Genomic DNA, 18,093 nt, shown 5'->3' with positions numbered 1-18,093 from the left:
AAAGGCACATTGCTATCCAGACCACCACACTGCTTGTTGGGCCTCACTGCTGAGAATGCCATTCACACACGAGACATCCCAGGGCCTTTGCACCACAGCGCTAACGAATGATCGCCTACCCTTTCCGGGTCTACAGACAGCCCCCAGCTTTAAGCTAGATCAAAATTCCTCCAGAAGAGCTGGGTCTGTGCGACAAGGTTGGTCCGTTCCCCCACTGGGATATGAGCTCAGGGGAGAGCAGAACAGCTAAGGAACACTTCCTCCATTTAACTGAAGTTTCCTAGGAAATCAACCCCCATTACATTAGGCTGCAGACCCTACTAGAACAAGTCTGTATGAGACTCACCCTTTTCTCGACTTTGACCTCGGCCCCTGGCTCTGCATAGAATTCAAAGTGTAGTGTAGTTGCACTGGGTGGGTATTTCTGTGTATAAAGCACAGCACGGAATCAGATATTGAGTTTGAACTGAATTCGGAACAAAGCAGACGCCACAGAGACCCCCCCTAAACTCTACACATTCCCCCTGGAGTCCTAGCCTCCCTTCAAGCTTTCCTGACAATTTTGTGTATGACGGGGGCGGCAGAACCATGAAAACCGGGGTCAGAAGCCTTTGATCTCGCATCCCCTAGGCTTTAAGGGCTCCATCTAACTACAGACGGGACTGAGAAATGAGGTGACTTCATCTGAGGGCAGATTTCTCTCTTGGGGATATGCCTTGCCTACCGGGAGATCTTAGCCAATTACAAGGGGGAAAACAGATAAAAATCTGCTTTGGGGAACACGGGTGAACGACGAAGGACAAGAATTAAGCCCGAGGATAGCATCTTCGTGTCAGAGGAAGGAGAGTAAAGTGTTCCAGTGGTCCAGCCAAGCGACTTGTGAAGCTTGTTCAAGCTTTTTCTAATGCTGACATGAAATCCATTCGTCCGTCCAAAAGCATCACTCCTGTCTCTGAACAAAGCCTACTGCACTCCAAGCCACATTGAATTTGCAATCCATCACCTTTTATCAATTCACACATCACCTGACTCGCTAGTCTGCGCATACTGGCCGGCCTGGAGTAAAGACTGACTTGGCCAGATTTCACTTCCTCCTTTTCATCTCAAAATGAAAAATGGCAACCGACATAGGAATGAAAAAGAAAACTGAACGACTACCTCCTGGGTGTGCCTTGAGGCACCAAGCTTCAATTCCACTCAATGGGAGTTCAGATTTCTGAGTATACTATAATCATCTAACTAGAGTGGGACCTAAGGACAAGTAAAGTTGGCTCCCCTACTTCGAAAACACAAAGTGCCCTACATCACGATATAATCGATCGGTCCTGAGTAGCCAAGGTGCTTCCCCAGAACCAAGAATTTACATTACGAATTTTTGGCACTAACGGATCACATTGGGAGCTCACAGCTTCTGTCCCGAGGAAGTCGGGGCATTTTTAAAAAAAATATATGTATTTCTCAGGTCAAATGGCACATTTCAGTCAAACTTACCTGAGACAGATACTGAGATGCAGATCCCATGTCAACCTGGACATGACTCCACTAAAAGTACGTGAGCATCAAGCAAGATGGGAGAGCAACTCTATTAAAAAAATCTGTCCCACGTTTTCACACCTCAGTATAAACACTGATACCCTTAACGCCCAAAGGTCATATTCAACAGTCACTGGGCCCTCGGATGACCTACCTTACCTAACACAAGGAATACCTCCAGGTAAGGCAAGCCAGGCAGCAGCCAAAACTGTTGTAGGCATTTAAAAGGGTTTAGGGGGGAAGAGGCAGCATAACGACAGCATGCATCTCACCCATCACGATCCTCCATCTGGCTCAAACACCACGGCTGCCTTCAATTCATAAACTTCACCCCAACCTTCATCCCATTTCTTAGGGTCACAGCTCTAGCACTAAATTTGCCGCTTCTCGTCCAATGCCAGAATACATCCCCTCTGGACAGTACAGAGTCAGTGTACGTTCCCGGGTTTGTTAATGCATTTGAGACATTCAGTGAAACACACTGAACTGGAAGCTGAGTTTTGCCAAAATAACACGTGGCTAGATCCTGATTTCTTTTCAATGATTGAGCGAGTTGAAGGAGACCCAAACCCAACCATTTCAAAAACCACATTAAAAGAATCAAGAGGCCTCATTTTATCACAACTACCTCACTCCATGAGAAAAAGCCCCCATGTCAGCTATCAAGGCCTTTCCTTTAGGCGCTGGGAACGATAGTGACACTAATGACCCACAATTAGTGAAAAGTCAAAAATACCAAAAGAAGGAAATAAAAAAAGAGCCCAGACTCATAAGGCAATACTTACCAACATGTGCAAGTCTCTACAACACTCTGCTAGTCCAAAACCGTTCTCTTTTCCACCCCAGCTCTGTGGAAGAATAAGTAAGTGTTACTGTTCAGCCTGATGCCCAGTTTGAAAAATGCTAGCATTACATTCACTTAAGCTACCCATACATATCAATGCAAATCAACAGGGAACGTAGTTTCACGTAAATACCCTTGTCAATTAGCGGCCCCTATTCCAGGTGAATACTTATACAGACCAAAAGTCTACAAGGATTTTATTTATTGCATTCTTTTGTTCTGGTGGGATTTTTTTCCCCCACTCTAATTTAGCTATCCTGCGTCCTGGAGCTTAAATTTACCCACCCTGAAGTTTAAATATATGAGCAAGAATATGTCAAAAACTTTCTATTACTGCTTAAAGAATATATGGGGGGGAGGGAGGCGGGGAGAAAATCTCACATATGGGATGGCTTTTTGATTCTAACTCCAAAAATGTGACAACGCCTAATTGAAATTAAAAACAAATCTCCTTCCCAGAAAAGTCCACCAACTGCATGCGCAACGAGAACAGAGGAGGAAGGGTCAGAGGAGGGAGCATGAACTCCTTGGCCTATATAATTGTGTAGGCACTTGATTTGTTTGCTCCACAAGACTAAAAGCAAGAGGTGCTTAACGGTATGCAAATTATTTATATTTATGAATAACGATACTTTAATGAAACCTATCAGAAACCGAGGCACCCGATGGGTCCACCATTCTCTCTTTGCCCACCAAGTGACAGAGCAGAAAATGCCATAAAAGTTGATCATACATCTAAGAGTGTATAGTTCCTAAAACTGAAACCAAGTTTTGGGGGAGAAATACAGTTGATACCTGCCCCCAGCCCCCCATCTAACTCCCAATTACTTGGGCACTGATTATTGAGCATTCTAGTAGTCTTGAATGAGCTCTGTTATTGCTTGCTCAGCTTAATTACTCTGATCTTTCTACACTGTACAGCTGGGACCATCTGGGTCAGACCTCAGAGCCAAAATGCACAAAATTTCTTTTGAATTTTGCAGGCACAGACATGTGTAACAGCTAAACCATCCCCACCCAGAGCCAGGAAATGATTTATACTATGACAACCAGTGAGAAGTTTGGAGTTTAGAAGAGCAAGGAAAACAATGGCATTAACATACACCACTAGAAAAAGATGGGGGCAATGAAGAGAAGGGAGGTGGGAGAGCAAATTGAACAAAGAAAAACCAACACGGAGGTGACGACTCCCATGACAGAAAATGGGCCACTCTAAACCCCCTAAGATGCAGTGGGCAGGTTTGAATCGCTAGGGAATTTCTGGAGAACTGAAAGTGTGTGTGTGCGTTTTTGTTGTTTTTTTAAGGGATGGGAAAACGTACATTTCAGTCTCACCACAAATTCCTTCAGTCATATTTACTGAGCGCTTACTGTGTACAGAGCATTGTACTAAGTGCTCACTTATTATGTGACCAGAGAGATATCCACTTTCTCCAATTAGCGAGATAAAGCTGGATAAATATTGGGAATTTATTTCCCTACTGGCCTTCCTGCAACCCAAGCTCCATCATAATATCCAATCGGTCCCCCTATTTCACCTATTGCTATGTGTCCTAAACAATCTAAGCAATCAAGCTCAAATATGAGGGTAGGCTGCGGGGTTTTTTTTTTTTTTAAATGGTATTTTGTGAAGCTTTTTCTATGTGCCGCACACTTTACTAAGCACTGGGTTAGGTTAGATACAAACTCATCAAGTTGGACAGGGGCCATGTCCCACAGTCATATGCTCCCATTGTACAGATAAGATTACTGACCCGCCTAAGGCTACACAGGAGAGAAGTAGTAGAGACAGGATTAGAATCCAGATCCTCGGCCTCCCAGGCCTGTGCTTTAACTACAAGGCCATGCTGTTTCTTCGGCTCCAAAAAGAAGCTAAGTTGTCATTGATTAACTCACTGTATCATTTCTACAAGCACTGAACTAGAAATACATTACACCAGACAGGGTGTTTCTTTTGGTCTCCAAGTATTCTGAGTTGTAGTACCCCAAAATGACTTCATTGAACAAAGACTGGCCTCAGTCAACCACTAATCTAAATTATTTGGGCCCACAAAAACAGAGTAATTATAAGAGAAAAGAGAAACAAGGATTTAGAAACATTTACTCAGCCAACGGGATCAAGACGCGGGTCCTATTCCTCAGCCTCTAAGATTCCGACAAATGGGAATTAAGAAAGGTGGGACAAATGGGAATTCAGATACGTGGATGCTAAAGGCTCCCTCTGTAACCAGTTATTTTCTTCACACAATGGTCTGACGGATGGGAGAAATGTGGCCTAATGCTGTCTGGATAGAGATGACAGTCAACTTTTCAGGACCAGATACAAATTGCATGCAAGCTGCTGCAATACCAGTAAATGTCTAAACGGAAGGAAATGTCCCACTCAGGACAATGGTCAGTTTCAACAGCCTTAAAGTCATTGGAAAGTACACCTCAACGGTCATCTCAAGATGCTCCCAGTAAGAATGACCACTGAAAACTTAAGTACATGATCACTACGAAGATTTAATAGATCGGTGCTTTCAACCAAGCCAACACTTTAGTTTTAAGGTCCTGCTCAATTCCCCCTTTCTACCAACTGCTCAGGCAATTCACTTCCCAGGCACCATGTGGCTAGTAATCTGCAGCATACTTGACCTCCCAATCAGAGAAAATGCATTTAACGCCTACCACGATCTCAGAACTAGCCTAGACTGTGGGAGAACACCTGCTGGGTTCTTGAGATTGCTCATCCACTGCCCCTAACATGACTGTCTGAGGGTCCAGTTCTAAAATAGGAAAAAAAAAATTCAAAACTTAAACTTAACAGGATGTGTGCAGGCTCACCTCAAACATCATCTCTCTACAACTTCCTGGATTTGATAGTATCAAAGTCCTAAAATAAAGAATCCAGTAATCTGTGGCGTGAAAAGAAATGGGCCAGAAATGCGGAGCTTGACAGGAGAAAAGAGGTTGAGAGAGCCAGAAACTCCTTATTTGGATTGGCATCTGCACTTTGTGCTAGAAACTTAGGGAAATACAGAGAGTCAAAACAAACCCTAGAATTCACGAAAGAGGGGTTTGGTTGGACTCCAAAATAGCAATTAGAAAGAAAGATGTATAATTTGCATGAACAGTTCCATATATACTGTGATAGAATATATGGGTCTTCAAGGAGAGAGAATAGAAAGATGCACTAATCGCATCAAATCTACCTTGTACGTTGACAAAGCTTAGCAGAAAAGCTGTACTCAAAATATACATAAATTTGACTAACGGATGCCAATTAAACAGCTTCCTACTGCTTAGTATTTACTGAATCTTTGAATTACTGACATATAGCCAGGTCACTGTTTGATATCTGAGCCCAACACTACAGTCAAGCACCATCCATGTCTTTTCCTACCCTCTCCCCACATGACCCGATTTAAGCAATTCCCAATGAATGGATCTCGGAACCAGCTCTGCTCCAGCTAGTGCAAATTTCCAAGGCACTGAAGAGATCTCGAGCAGATAACCAGAAGTTGGGTTGGGAGGTTGTAGGGGGAGGAAGAGAGAGAAAGGCAACTTAATATAGAAATGGATGGTGCAGATGTCAATGACTTAATGGAATATCAGTCGGGAATCATTATCCAAGGATCTCATCAAACTGTCAATACAATATATAACTGCAAAATGCCAGAAGAGATGAAGCAATTATGGTTTCTCCATTACCAGCTAAAATCTTGGGACTGAAGTCAAGCATCAATTTTCAAAAGAGTAAATGACGTTATAGGTAGGACTGAAAACCTCAACGGAAGAACATCTATACACATGGATGGTCAGAAAGAGCTGGCCTGCTTCTGGAAGCTATTTATGTCTGCCTCCCCCTCTAGAATGTGAGCTCGTTGTAGGCAGGGAAGCTATCTACCAATTCTGTTGGACTGTACCCTCCCATCTAAGCTTTTGGTAAAGTGCTCTGCACACAGTAAGCACTCAATTACCTTCGACTGACTGAAAGAGGTGGCTGCTCTTCAACTGAAGTTGGACTTCTTCATTTGAGCTGACAAACTACCAGGGTCGGCAGAACAGACTTCTACGCTCTCCGACAAGGGACTCATAATTACACTACACTTTCTCATTTATTCAAACCTGTGAAATGCACAGAAGGCATAAGTACCATTCATAATAATGATGGCACTCATCTGGGGACAAACTACAATAGCAGTTAATCAAGAAGCACCTTGATTTGGGAGATAAGAAGTTACGCAGGCTTTACCAAATGACTGCATGGCTTCCGTGGGCTTGTTACTAAACAAAGTTTACTGAGAGATATTTCATCTTTTTGGAGAGTGTTGCTATCGTCAAGGTGCAGAGAGTTGGGTGGGGGGGGGGAGGGAACCCGATAGGCTTTGCAAGCTGGAATTGGCATAAGAGGAAAGTTACACAAGTCAACCCAGATTTCAGAATCTAGCTCCGGAACGGGGGGACCTGTCAGATAATAGTGGGAGCTGGGACCACAGTAACAGAAAGGACGTCAAGGAATGCTTCCGTGAGGAGATGGGTTTGGAAGTAGGGAAGGGGGAGGTGATGTGGTAATGAATAATGCAGATGACATTCTAGACTTAATGCTAAACGATACCATAACCTCATAATAACCACAGCTATTTGAAAGGGCTAGAGTTGGAGAAAGCGAGGGAAACAAACAGCGGGAAAACAGAAATAGCCTTTGTATTTTAGAAATGTTCAAGTCAACTGACCTTCATACCACTTAAAATACACCTGCTCTTCGGAGAATCTGACACCAAGATGCTTTTTGCAAGTGGTTCAGGTTAGACTTTTAGTAGAGGGGTTCCTACACTTAGATTCCTCACTCAGTGTACTTTTTAATTACTGAGGTTACAGTATTGCTCTCTCCTGAAACTCACTCATCTGAAACATTTCAGTTCAGAACTTGTGAGCAAAGGTGCTGTGATAAAGCCCGCTTAAACTCCTACCTGAACAACCCTAGCGTTAAAAATCCCGGACAACTGCGTGATTATGGCAGGAGAGTAAAGCCACAACTACCGACTGGTAACGCAGTCTGCATTCATACCGATTTACGGCTTCTTAGAAAAGTGCTCCAGACTCACCTCGGCTAAATGCTGAAGCCGGGAGAGCAGTGGTGTCCTCTTGTCGGAGCCCAGTCGGGTGATGTAGTTTGATCTTTTGCTGAACACATACAGAAGGTTAAGCACAGCCAGCACAACTTGCATGTCAGAGGATGCCAGTAATGTCGTTAAGTGCTACAACCAAAAAAGGAGGACAACTTGAAGCGGCAAGTGTTTCCCATACTTATACGCATATAACTCAATTCGTGAAAACACACTCTTCTGGCTCGGTCTCTTGCCTACCTCTATGGAACTGTATAGATGACGAGAAAAGCTGTATTCTATGAGCAAGGCTGTGAAATTTAATACAGCCAATAGGAGGGATTTCAGCTGTTCTTTTTCTGGCCTGTCGCACACCAACATCCAAGACATGTTCTCCACTGTCTGCCCAGCATCTGCCAGAATGCCATCGAAGCGGTCCAACAGGTCCACCCAGTGGTACAGCTCGCACTGAAAGAGGGAGGCAAAAAGAATGCTGAGACACGTACCAACCTCACTGTACATATTTCACTAAAGGGCTTTTAAAAAAATGGCCCTGTTGTCTATGAGCAACAGCTTCAGCTCAAGGAAGGAGCCAACGACATCTTCCTCTAATATACCACCACCTTTAGCCAAAAACTTTGCAGAGTCCCGTGGCCTTGCCCTCCCTCTTACAAAGTGTACATCCTCCTTTACACACCTTCCCAATGTTCCATGTTTTGATCTGCTGGAGTTCCAGAAGAAGCTGCTCATCATTGCAAACCTTAAGTTTGTCTATCAATGCCCTGCAGTCCGCAGGCTGAAAGAAAACAAAAATGGTCTTACACTGTGGGTACGTTTCTGCAGAAGGCTACTATCTGAACATGAGATTTCTAACCAAAGGAGAGAAAGTAGAAGGTGGACCTCCACACAAAGGGCAAGGGAGGAATGTGCTGATGTAAAGGGTTAAAGGAAACAGCCCTTTTCTGTTTTTTTAAATGGGGTATTTGTGAAGTGCTTACTATGTGCCAGGCACTGTACTAAGCACTAGGGTAGATCCAAGCTAATCAGGGTGGACACAGTCCATGCCCCACACAGGGCTCACAGTCTTAATCCCCGTTTTTTCAGATGAGACAAGTGAGAGAAACAGGAAAGTTAAGTGACTTGCCCAAAGTCACAACGCAGACATGGGGTAGAAACCAGCTTCTCTGACTTCCAGGCCTATGCTCTTTCCACTAGACTCTGCTGCTTCTCTAGTGTCCATGTAAGACTCTACCATGTGCCATCCTTAGAGAATGGCTTGAATGTGGCAACTGATGATATATCTTTCTACGTATTCAGTGTGATTTCTATGTCAGTTTATTTCTTAGAAAGTGCCTGAGGAAGAAACAACAGTAAATATCTGTAATCGCAACATGCCCACTATCTTATAATCATGATGCATCTATTCCAATTAGGTTGTGGCATAACTGAACCTTAGATACTAGCTTCGAGTTGTTTTAAAGTTATCTGTAATTAACAACATGTTGGGATATCAATGTAAATTGACAATTGAATATAACATTTTGCTTTTGGCATTCCACATCATCTTAAGCCACCTCTATTACAATTAAGGATGTGTAATGCTCATAACTGGTTTCATGTTTTCTTCTCCATAGCCCAGCTGAAGTGGAAATTCAGAACTCGGAACAGGTTGCAGTTGGCCTCTCTCCACACTTTTATAAGAGCTTTTAAAAAATTAAAAGCTTCTAAGTACTTACAGCCTCAGTAGGCGTTTTCTTCAGTTTAGTCCTGTCCACTTTCATTTTTATAATTTTTTACTTCGGGACCCTGCAAGAAAAGGACATCAAGTTAGAACACAAATGCAAGTCGACACAATCTGCACATCACTAGCAAGGATCTGGAACAGAGGCCGAGAAAGTACTTAAAGTTAGACAAATGATTAAAATCCTGAAATTAATTCTGCCAACTCTGCCCCACATCCCGTGTTACCAGATATCAAAGAATCCAGCAACAGAATGCCACATCATTTCATGCCAACATCTGAGATTGCAAGGTGCAAATCAAAGGGAAAACACACGTCCCGAATATGACGGTGAAACTCCTGAGCACAAGTGTAACCAACTACTCGATACCGAATTTTCTAGGAGATCATGACGACCCATCTCAAGGCCTGCAGTTTGTAGTATCAAGCAAGATGTACTCAATGCAAAATGGAGGAGGAATGTGCTCGGGCACTGGGGAGCTTTCAGACATGCCCAATCCCAATCAGATTGGAGAAGGGAATACCAACCCTACCCAGAGTTCACTGACCAACTAAACTTGGGACCTTAGGGCCAAACTTGACTTCTGCGGGACTGTAGGTGGAAGAATGTGACTGTATTTTATAATCCTCCTCTATTTCTTTCGGCACTTCACAATAATTCAAAACCCTACTGAAGGCTCACCTCCTCCCAGAGGCCTTCCCAGACTAAGCCCCCTTTTTCCTCAGCTTCCCCTCTTCTCCACGTTGCCGACTTGCTTCCTTTGCTCTACCCCCCTCTACCTGCCCCACAGCACTTGGGCATATATACATATATTTTTATTTATAGTATTCTATTTATAGTAATGTTTGTCTACTTGTTTTGATGTGTATGTATCTATACTTCTATTTAATATAAACATTATATAAATATATACTATAAATATATAAATTATATATAAATATATAAATATATTGATGCCTGTTTACTTGTTTTGATGTCTGACTCCCCCCTTCTAGACTCTAACCCCGGTGTGGGGGATTGCCTCTTTATTGCTGAATTGTACTTTCTAAGTGCTCAGCACAGTGCTCCTCAGACAATAAGTGCTCAGTAAATACAACCGAAGGAATGAATGAAAGGTAGGAGTCCCACTCTAATGACAACTTCGAAAAAAGTGTACTAGGAGGCGCGTACACTCAGGAGGGAAGGAAGAAATCCCTTTTGGACATGCACATCTTCCTCTGCTCTGGCCACGAGACATCTACAGGGCCATCTCCAGCCACACTTTAACGAACACCATCCTTAAAGGTTTACAAGTAAAGAAGCTTTTCCTATTGATTTGAATTTTCATGTGGGAAATGCCCTTCAACTCTAGAAATTAAAATGAAAAAAACCCAAAACACCCCCAAGTTTTGAGGTGCATATTTTGTACAAAAATTAAACACCTGCATGGCTGTGGCTAACTCAAAGATGCAAGCAATAATTTTTAAATCTAAGCAAGAGGTATTAAAAATGGTATTTTAAGAATGGAGATGAAAAGAGTAAGCCCATGAGCATGCGTTGAGAGGTTTGCTTACACAATTAATCTAGGAAAATACAAAAGAAAAACTGTCACCAAGAGACAAATTTGGAAATGAGCACATGGGAGGCTACACTTAGATTAACTAATTACTCTACTGCAGGCCTTTTGGAGCAGATCCAAAGATGAAAAGGGAAAGCCAGAAAATAACTTTAATGTGCAATGACTGTTCTCTGACCAATGCTTTAAATTGGCTACATGAATTGGAAGTTTATTAAAACCTACTCCAGGGGCAAAATTCATCATAGTAACCAAAAAGCAGCTGTTTTGTGCACACACACCCCGCCCCCTTGCGCTAAAAAAAAGGCTAAAAAAAGCATCACTACAACAGGAATTATGCCAAAAGGATAATTAAGTACTCAATTCATCTACATAAATTCACAGCTACAAATGGCAAAGACATTGACATTTTGCTAGGTTCCTTTCCTGGGATATTGTTTCTCAGTTAAATATCTTCAAGATGATACAAGTTTGCCTATAATGTATTTTATAGCTCTGTCTAAACAAACGATCCACAGGGAGCCTAAATCTGATCTTTATCATATTTAAGGTTCCATTCTTTCCCAAATCACCAATTGATATACATTTAGATTTGCTAATTGTAATCCAGATTACATCTTTTACACTGCCTCATCATCTCCGACAAACAGCAACCCTCCTTAATTTCACAATCTAGGCTCAGCAGGAAGGGAGAAAAATGCACGCTGTGAATCCCAAATGACTCACTCATGTTCCCAATCACCGAGAAAATAGGACTCAACAGCTAATATACCTGAAGAATGACCAATGATACCAAGAGAACACAAGGTGTAGTCATTTCTGCTACAATGTATAGGTGTGTTCTTGAAAAAAAAGTTCAATTATATTTACCACTGAGTAAATGGCAATTAATGAGTTGGGGTGCAAGTGCTTTTAAGACCCACCATGACTACATCTACCATTAGTAGTTTCATATATCTTTCCCACTCATTCTTATTTACTGTACCAAACTCAGCAGCCGAAAATATATAGTTCTGAGCAGTACAGTGATGGAGTCTCTTAACAGGGACAGTGGGCTAGCCTTGGTCTTGAGATTTCTGGACTGAGAACCTGTGCAATTAAATAGCATTCTCGGGAGAGGGCTTTGCGCAGCCCCATTTATGCTCTTCCACTCTTGCCCATCCTGTTCCTGCTGGGACAGTTTAAGGAGTGAAGAGGCAAGAGGGGGCAGTTGGGAAAAACTGAGGCAGAAGCTGGGGAGTGGAGCTGGATCTCTTTTTGATCAACGCCATGCATACAACCTTTTCTTATTCAAAGGTATTTACCAAGTGTTTACTGTGGGCAGACCACTGTCCTAAGCCCTTGGGAGAGCACTGGTCAGGAGATTTGATGGAAACAGTTCCTGCTCTCAAAGAGCTTACAATCTTGGGGGAGGACAGACATCAAATTTCAGATTGTGAATAGATTATTGGGGAAATGGGAGAGTGTTGCAGATTATCTCTCTGAGATCTAGTGGAAAAGAGCACATGCTAGGGACTGATGACCCAGGTTCTAAACCTACCTCTGCCCAGCTGCTGTGTGACCTTGGGCAATTCACTTAACTTCTCTGGACCCTTTTCCTTGGCGGTAAAATGGGGGTTCGATGCCTATTTTTCCTCCTAATCAGACAGCCTTATGTGGGACATGGACTCTGTCCATCTGGTTAACTTTCATCTACCCCAATGCTTACAGTAGTGCTTGACATACAGCAAGCATTTAAAAAATACTGTAGCAATAATAATCCCAGAACAGACTAATATTGTGCAAAGTATGTTACCCTAAACCCCCACTGTATAAAAATCATTTCAAATAATGAACATGTGTTAAAGCAGAACAGAATCTATTCTTCAAAATGCAGATTTTTAGAAGCAGCATGGCTCAGTGTAAAGAGCCCGGGCTTGCAAGTCAGAGGTCATGAGTTCGAAACCCGGCTCTGCCACTTAGCTGTGTGACTGTGGGCAAGTCACTTCACTTCTCTGTGCCTCAATTACCTGATCTGTAAAATGGGGATTAACTGTGAGCCTCATGTGGGACAACCTGATTACCTTGTATCTACCCCAGCGCTTAGAACAGTGTTCTGCACACAGTAAGCACTTAAATACCAACACTGTTATTAAAACAGCCACTAGGATTTTATTCTAATAAAAGAATTCTAACTTACTGGGACAACTGCTTTCCTGTCTCTGTTCTAATATGCCTTCCCTCCCCCATTCAAATCAGCCAATTCAAATCAAGTCTCTCACCCTCAAAAGCACTAAAACCAAAAAAAAACCCCAAAACCCCCAGTTCCTCCCAGGAGCATTCCTCAAAACTATGTCTCAAATCCCTATTCATAACCAACTTTCTGTAGCACTGATGTGTATACCTGTGTGCTTCATGTATCTATTCACCGACCTTGTAAAATATACCTAACAATTTATATATAGCAACATGCCTGCGTGGCTCTCTCACCTCCCTTAGACAGTAAACTCCAAAAACGGGAACTTTTATTGTATGTTCCCAAGCACCTAATAAATGTTTAGCATTGATGAGGATGAAGATGATCAGCTCTCCCCAAAACCTACCCTCCTTGAGGATCTCCTACTATAACCCAATGTGTACTCAGCTCCACTAATGCCAACTAACTAGTGTACTGAGATCTTGACTTTGGCTATCAACCCCATGCCCACACGTCCTCACTCTGGTTTCCTCGTTTATGTCCAACAGGCCACCACTCCTCGCACTCCCACCAAAGCCCCACTAAGACTGTATCTCCAAGAGGGCTTCCTTGACTAAGCCCTCACCTTCCCACTTGACCCTCCCTTTGGTGTGGCCTATGTATTTGGGTCCCTACTTCTTCAGCACTTTGTCACCCTACCCATCCATCTGTAATTCACTGTAATGTCGGTGTCCCCCATAAGCTCTTTGTGGGCAGAGACCATGTCTACCAACTCTTTTGCATTGCACTCTCCCAAGCATTTAGTACAGTGCTTTGCACTCAAAGTGTTCAACACCATCGACCGGCTGAAATCACAAGCTCATAGTCCATCACTCGTTTCCTGTGATCCCCGTTTAAAAACAACGCGGTATTAAAAACCTGTCAGACCTACTAGGTAATAAAAACGATAAAACCATTAATAATGGGGTCCTCCTTGCTTTTCAAGAGGTTATTAGAGGCAGAAACATTCTGAAAAATTCACCCCGAGTGAACAAATAACTTCTTGCCCTATGTGACATTCCAATCTTATGAGTGATGTTTTATTTTGGGGCACATTACTGAGCCCAAGTAGTAAGTAGGCACAGCACCCTACCAAACCCTGGCAGAGAATACCCAGGTAGAAACTGGATCCACTCCCCATCCCTTGGGGAGGCTTCCAATCTATAAAAAAGGGAGAAGATTCTGATGACAGGAGCCTACAGAGTCTGCTTGCCTGTAGTTTAAAAAAAAAAGTAACACTCCATAGGGATGAGTTGAGATTTAACAAGCAACTACATAAAAATTGACTTCCTCTTAAAAAAGCACCAGAAATGCAGAAGGTAAAATATAAAATATGATAAAGCTGAATTTTGAAACATCTCCCTTTGGAGAACCAGAGATGATAAGTTTCTGGTAAGGGTTCTAGGAAATCTATGGAAGCCTCTTATTAACCGAAAACATTTGCTTTTAAGTGTTGTCCTAAATTATCTTTGAGCAAAATTACCTTTAAAGACGAATCTTTTTAAATTTAGGTCAAAGTATAATTTTGAAACACCGCTAGTTTCATCTTCAGAACACACCACACTAGTGTAAGTTTTTTAGATCTCTATAACTGAATGGGAGCACCATCATGTGGCAAAAGAATGTACTTCTGCTTAAAAGAACGGCATCTTTTTCACGTACTATTTTTTCCTTTTCTTTCCTTATCACTTATTAATCCTTTCGGCAGGATGGAAGAACCACTCAATTAGACCTTAAAATCCACAGCTGACATGGCATACATCTAGGGCAAATGCACCAAACCAAGGCAATCATCACTGCAATATCTGAATAAAATCAGTAGTATTTATTGCTCACTTACAACGAGCACCAAACTAAACACTTGGGAGAGTACAAGAGTTAACAGACACGATCCCTTCCCTCAAGGAGCTTACAATCTAGTAGGGGAGGCGGACACTAAAGCAAAGATATTCCTATTGGAGGGAAAAGTGGCTACGTACACAAATGCTATGTACTTATAAGCACAGAAGTACATAGTTGGAACCATTAGTTTGGGAGAACAGAAGTTAATCAGAGAATGCCTCGGGGTGGAAACATTTTGAAAGAGCTTTGAACCTGTATGAACATAGGGTTATTCCAGATCTTTATATTCAGCGATTGCAAGAAAAAAAAAACCCCTCGTCCTCAATCCTCATCCAGAGTATATGCTTCCGATTCTAAATTTACTGAAGTACTCGGTACAAGGGATTGTACCGGCCATAGAGAGTTAAAGTAGAAAACGAGGACAAATGTGGCCCAGTAGAAACAGCACAGAATTAGGAGTCAGGAAACCTGGGTTTCAATTCCAGCTCAGTCTCTGGCCTTCTGTGTGATCTGGGCCAAGTCAAAACTTCTTTGGGCCGCAGTTAATTCATCTGAAAAATAGGGATCTATAAGGGAGCCCCATGTAGGACGGAGACCATGTCCAATCTCAGAACGCTTATCCACCGCAGCACTTAGTTGGCAGTAAGTGCTTAACAAATGCTGTCAACACATTAAGGAACTTCAAATCTGGTAAGGAAGATAGTATTCTGGGGCTTGCTCTAAGGTGGCAAGTTGTAAATACCCATCTATAGCCGCCCTTCAGGATCGGACATTCTATTATTGACAGTAACAATTTAAACATAGGTGCAAGTGTGGGTCAAGAGACCTCCCACGAGCAATCCCTTCCACATCACATGCCTGCAAAGACCATTCTTTGTTAGGTTATCACATTTGTTAGCAGACAAGCCTGACAGTTTTCAATTCTGCCTTGTGGGATCCCAGTTTTCCTGAAGTGTCTGCCCTAAAAGATTCACATTATTCTTAACTGAGGCTTGCTGGGGTAGTCCAACTGTCATTTCAGTCTTCCAGTTCTCCACAGATAAGCCACCTGCTGAGGGTTTGCTCCATCCTCTCTTTAACCAAGAGGTCAGAGAAAATGCACTTCGGTTCCTCCGCTCCACTAGGATAAAGTCTTGATTTCTGTACTCCACACATGCATCACTCGGCTAAATTGTGATGCTCTAAGACACTGCTTCATCATAAGAATACCACAATTATTATTGCTAAGTGCTTACTATGTGACAAGCACTGTACTCAGTACTGGGGCAGAGACAAGACAATCAGGTCAGACTGAGTCCCTGTTCCACATGAGATTCACCTTCTAGGTAGGATACGAACAGATATTTCATTCCCATTTCACAGATGAAGAAACTGAGGCCCAGAAAACTTAATTAAGGGACTCAAGTGGCCAACCTTGGACTACAACCATGGTCCTCTGACTCCCCAGGCCTGGGCTTTTTCCACCAGGCCACCCTGGGCAAAGCACTGTACTAAGCCCTGCGGAAGACACATAAGAATCAGATCAGAGTCCCTGTACTTAATGGGGTTCACAGCCTAAAATGGAGAGAGGAAGAACAGATATTTAAATCCCCATTTTACAGTTAAGGAAACATACACAGAGAGGCTAAGTGACTTGTCCAAGGTCACCCAACAGGCAAATGGCAGAACCGGGATTAGAATCCAATCCTGACTCCCAGGCCTGTGCCTTTTTCCACTCTTTCAATCCCAGTTGAACTGCAGGATTTCACTGTTTGTACCGTGTGACGGACTAACGCTGACAGAACTCCTAAAATTGGAGGTGACATCTGTATTGAGTTTAGATCTTTTAGGCTTACAGAAGTTTAAGCTTCATGGTTTTGTATTAAGCCTTTCCCTGCATTTTTGGAATAAATGCAGCCCAGAGAGCAAAATCCAGGGAGAGCATTAAACTACCTCCCATTCAGAGTCTTATATAAAAGCTCACCATTCGCCATAATATAGCTGGGACCATCCTGCAGCTCCTGGAGACTGTACAGATATAAATACCCTAGAATTGGGACTTTTCTGGCTAACTGGTCAGCTGACATGAATTTAGATGGTTTCCATCTTCCACCTACCTTCTCTTGCACATTTTAAGGGCTGGAGCATGCTCGGTTTAGGATTCCCAGAAGCCAGATATCCTAAAGCGCTCCCTACGCCTTCCTCTCTCCCGTAGAGTTGTCAAAGGAAGGGAGAAAAGCTGGAAGGAACCTCGGGTTTCATTCAGATTGTAAATCCATACAACTCTGAATTTTAAAAAACAGCCTGCAATACAAACCTATCTACATAAAACTATCTGCATGCTAAATCCACGAGGACAAGAGGTTGAAAAGCTGACGAACTCCCAATTTGGTGCACTAATCAATTACTAAAAGCTTACTGTGTAAAAAGCACTCTATTAAGGGCTTAGGGGAGTACAATATAGTGGGTAAACACAGTCTCTACCCTCGAGGATTTCAGAATCTACCCGACACCGGAGGATTGCAATATTTATTAAATACTTACTATGTGCAAAGCACTGAGTTAGGTTCCAGATACAGAATAATTAGAGAGAACAGCCATTTTACAGATGAGGGAACTGAGGTGCCAAGCAGCGTGGGTCAGTGGAAAGAGCCTGGGCTTCGGAGTCAGAGGTCATGGGTTTGAATACCGGCTCTGCCACTTGTCAGCTGCGTGACAGTGGGCAAGTCATTTAACTTCTCTGTGCCTCAGTCACCTCATCTGTAAAATGGGGATTAACTGTGAGCCTCACATGAGACAACCTGATTACCCTTTATCTACCCCAGCGCTTAGAACAGTGTTCTGTACATATAAGTGCTTAACAAATACCAACATTATTATTAAGTGAAATGTCCAAGAGCACCCAGCAGGCAAGTGGTGGAGCTGGGAATAGATCCTGAATCTCTGCGACTCCTAGTCCCATGCTCTTTCCTCCAGGAATGTCTTTTACTAATCAAGCTAAAGCTCCAACAATAAGTTCAACATAATTGCAAGGTTTCGGGGTTTTTCTGAAGTTTTTTTTTCCTGATATCCCAGAAGACTGTTAAATAGAAGGCACTGGACAAATCCCAGACCTAGAAAACTAAAGCAATTCAACTGACCTTCACTAAACTAAAATGTTAAAATGGATTTGTTGTGTTGGCTTAACTGGACATCAAAGTTTGAACTTTTAATTAAGAAAGTGGAAGGCAGTCTGGGGGGCGGAGGGTGGGAGGAGAGAGGGTGTTATATGGCAAAAACGAAACACTGAATTA

The 18,093-nt window shown here is 42.6% G+C and overlaps 1 protein-coding gene across 6 annotated transcripts in view; it reads right to left on the bottom strand.

Annotated features, from left to right (window-relative positions):
• The window catches only part of HUWE1 (HECT, UBA and WWE domain containing E3 ubiquitin protein ligase 1), a 125,367-nt gene that overhangs the window by 84,371 nt on the left and 22,903 nt on the right, over nucleotides 1-18,093 (bottom strand). For 5 of the 6 annotated variants that reach the window (XM_029068098.2, XM_029068096.2, XM_029068095.2 and 2 more), the window contains 6 exons: nucleotides 9,204-9,273; nucleotides 8,165-8,263; nucleotides 7,729-7,935; nucleotides 7,468-7,620; nucleotides 2,319-2,381; nucleotides 347-424 (listed from right to left, as the gene is read on the bottom strand). In XM_029068098.2, the coding sequence (XP_028923931.1) occupies nucleotides 347-424; nucleotides 2,319-2,381; nucleotides 7,468-7,620; nucleotides 7,729-7,935; nucleotides 8,165-8,263; nucleotides 9,204-9,248 (645 nt within the window). In that variant the 5' untranslated portion in view covers nucleotides 9,249-9,273. The remainder of the gene's footprint in view (nucleotides 1-346; nucleotides 425-2,318; nucleotides 2,382-7,467; nucleotides 7,621-7,728; nucleotides 7,936-8,164; nucleotides 8,264-9,203; nucleotides 9,274-18,093) is intronic. The other variant, XM_029068101.2, reaches the window with a different exon arrangement.

This window comes from Ornithorhynchus anatinus, chromosome 6, assembly GCF_004115215.2.
Source record: "Ornithorhynchus anatinus isolate Pmale09 chromosome 6, mOrnAna1.pri.v4, whole genome shotgun sequence".
Classification (NCBI taxonomy): domain Eukaryota; kingdom Metazoa; phylum Chordata; class Mammalia; order Monotremata; family Ornithorhynchidae; genus Ornithorhynchus; species Ornithorhynchus anatinus.
Note: the sequence above shows the minus strand (reverse complement) of the source record. Positions and strands in the feature narration are given on the sequence as shown.